The sequence below is a fragment of the Perkinsus marinus genome (genome assembly GCF_000006405.1).
Source record: "Perkinsus marinus ATCC 50983 genomic scaffold scf_1104296928266, whole genome shotgun sequence".
In the NCBI taxonomy this organism is placed as follows: Eukaryota; Perkinsozoa; order Perkinsida; family Perkinsidae; genus Perkinsus; species Perkinsus marinus.
In genome coordinates, this window is record NW_003216874.1 from 15,266 (window position 1) to 16,410 (window position 1,145).

General features: G+C 41.0%; 1 protein-coding gene across 1 annotated transcript in view; it reads left to right on the top strand.

Moving 5' to 3' along the window:
• The window catches only part of Pmar_PMAR015175 (peptidyl-prolyl cis-trans isomerase D, putative), a gene marked incomplete at both ends in the record, with an annotated part of 6,372 nt that overhangs the window by 4,555 nt on the left and 672 nt on the right, over nt 1–1,145 (top strand). Inside the window, 2 exons of the mRNA XM_002788345.1 lie at nt 407–469; nt 1,031–1,132. Coding sequence (XP_002788391.1) covers nt 407–469; nt 1,031–1,132 — 165 coding nt within the window. The remainder of the gene's footprint in view (nt 1–406; nt 470–1,030; nt 1,133–1,145) is intronic.

Below are 1,145 nucleotides of genomic sequence, written 5' to 3' on the forward strand. Positions count from 1 at the left end.
ATATTCGCGGTGATATGCAGTAGTCGTGAATATGTTTTTCATATCACTAGGGTGGTGGTGAAACTCCATTCAACTAGGCACGTTTGTGAATGAGAAAAGAGTGCCAGCGGCGAAGTACTATGAATTGCGAGAAGGGGATTTGATCAAGTTTGCGCACTCATCGAAGTCGTATGTTCTGCTGAGCGCTGGGTAGGAGAGGGGGGAATTGTGGTATCTCGCGCACGGCGAATTTTATGCAACCGGACAGGCTTCTTTTATTTGGATTTTCCGAGAGTTGGAAAAATTGAGGAAACTTCGTTGAGGGAGTTTTTGATCCGTTTCAAATTGCAGAAATTTCGAAAAATAGTTTTAGGATTTTATTTTTTTCTTTGTGAGAAGTGGGCAAATTTTCTCATGAAATTTTCAGTCCGTTGAAGAGTAAAGAGGAGAAAAAGGACGCCGATGAAGATGAGGAAATTGACTTTGACGTGTTGGAAGATTCACCACAACTTGAAATGACTCGAGGCACGAAACTGGGATGATAATGGCTACGTATTATTCACAGTAAACTGTCATTAAAGTGTGTTGAGTTATTCCGTCACGCGCCACGAAATTATTAGGGTAATTTTTTCATTTCTGTTGAGAAGTATGCCGCACTATCCTGACGAAGTGGAGTACAGTGACAAGTGAGTGGGAATGCTATTTGTTGTGAATATATGTTTGCTTTCCTCAGCTGAGCTCAGGAGTTTATAGATGAATTCGGGTAAATTTATGAATTGATTTTACGTGAAATACTCGCTAGTGTTGGAGGAATATATGGGTGTCTTTCTCAGCTGAGCTTGGGAGTTCATATATGAATTCGCATAGAAGTGTACAGAAACTAATAAGAATTTCCCTAGCACCTGTAGTTGACCATGTACATGTTCTCCTCAGCTGAGCTCAAGAGTTTCTTCACTAACTATAGGAGTTTATATACGAATTCGAGTAGAAGTGTAGAGAAACCATTTTCCTCATTGTCATCACCAATACATGCGCAAAAGTCACGTATAAGGTACGTTGATGACAAGTATGAGTACCGTCATGTGATTCTACCAAAACGCATTGCCAAGGAGATGTTCAGAATATTCCAAGCGGAAGCTCAGATGAGGGGGAGGTAGGGAGGAGGG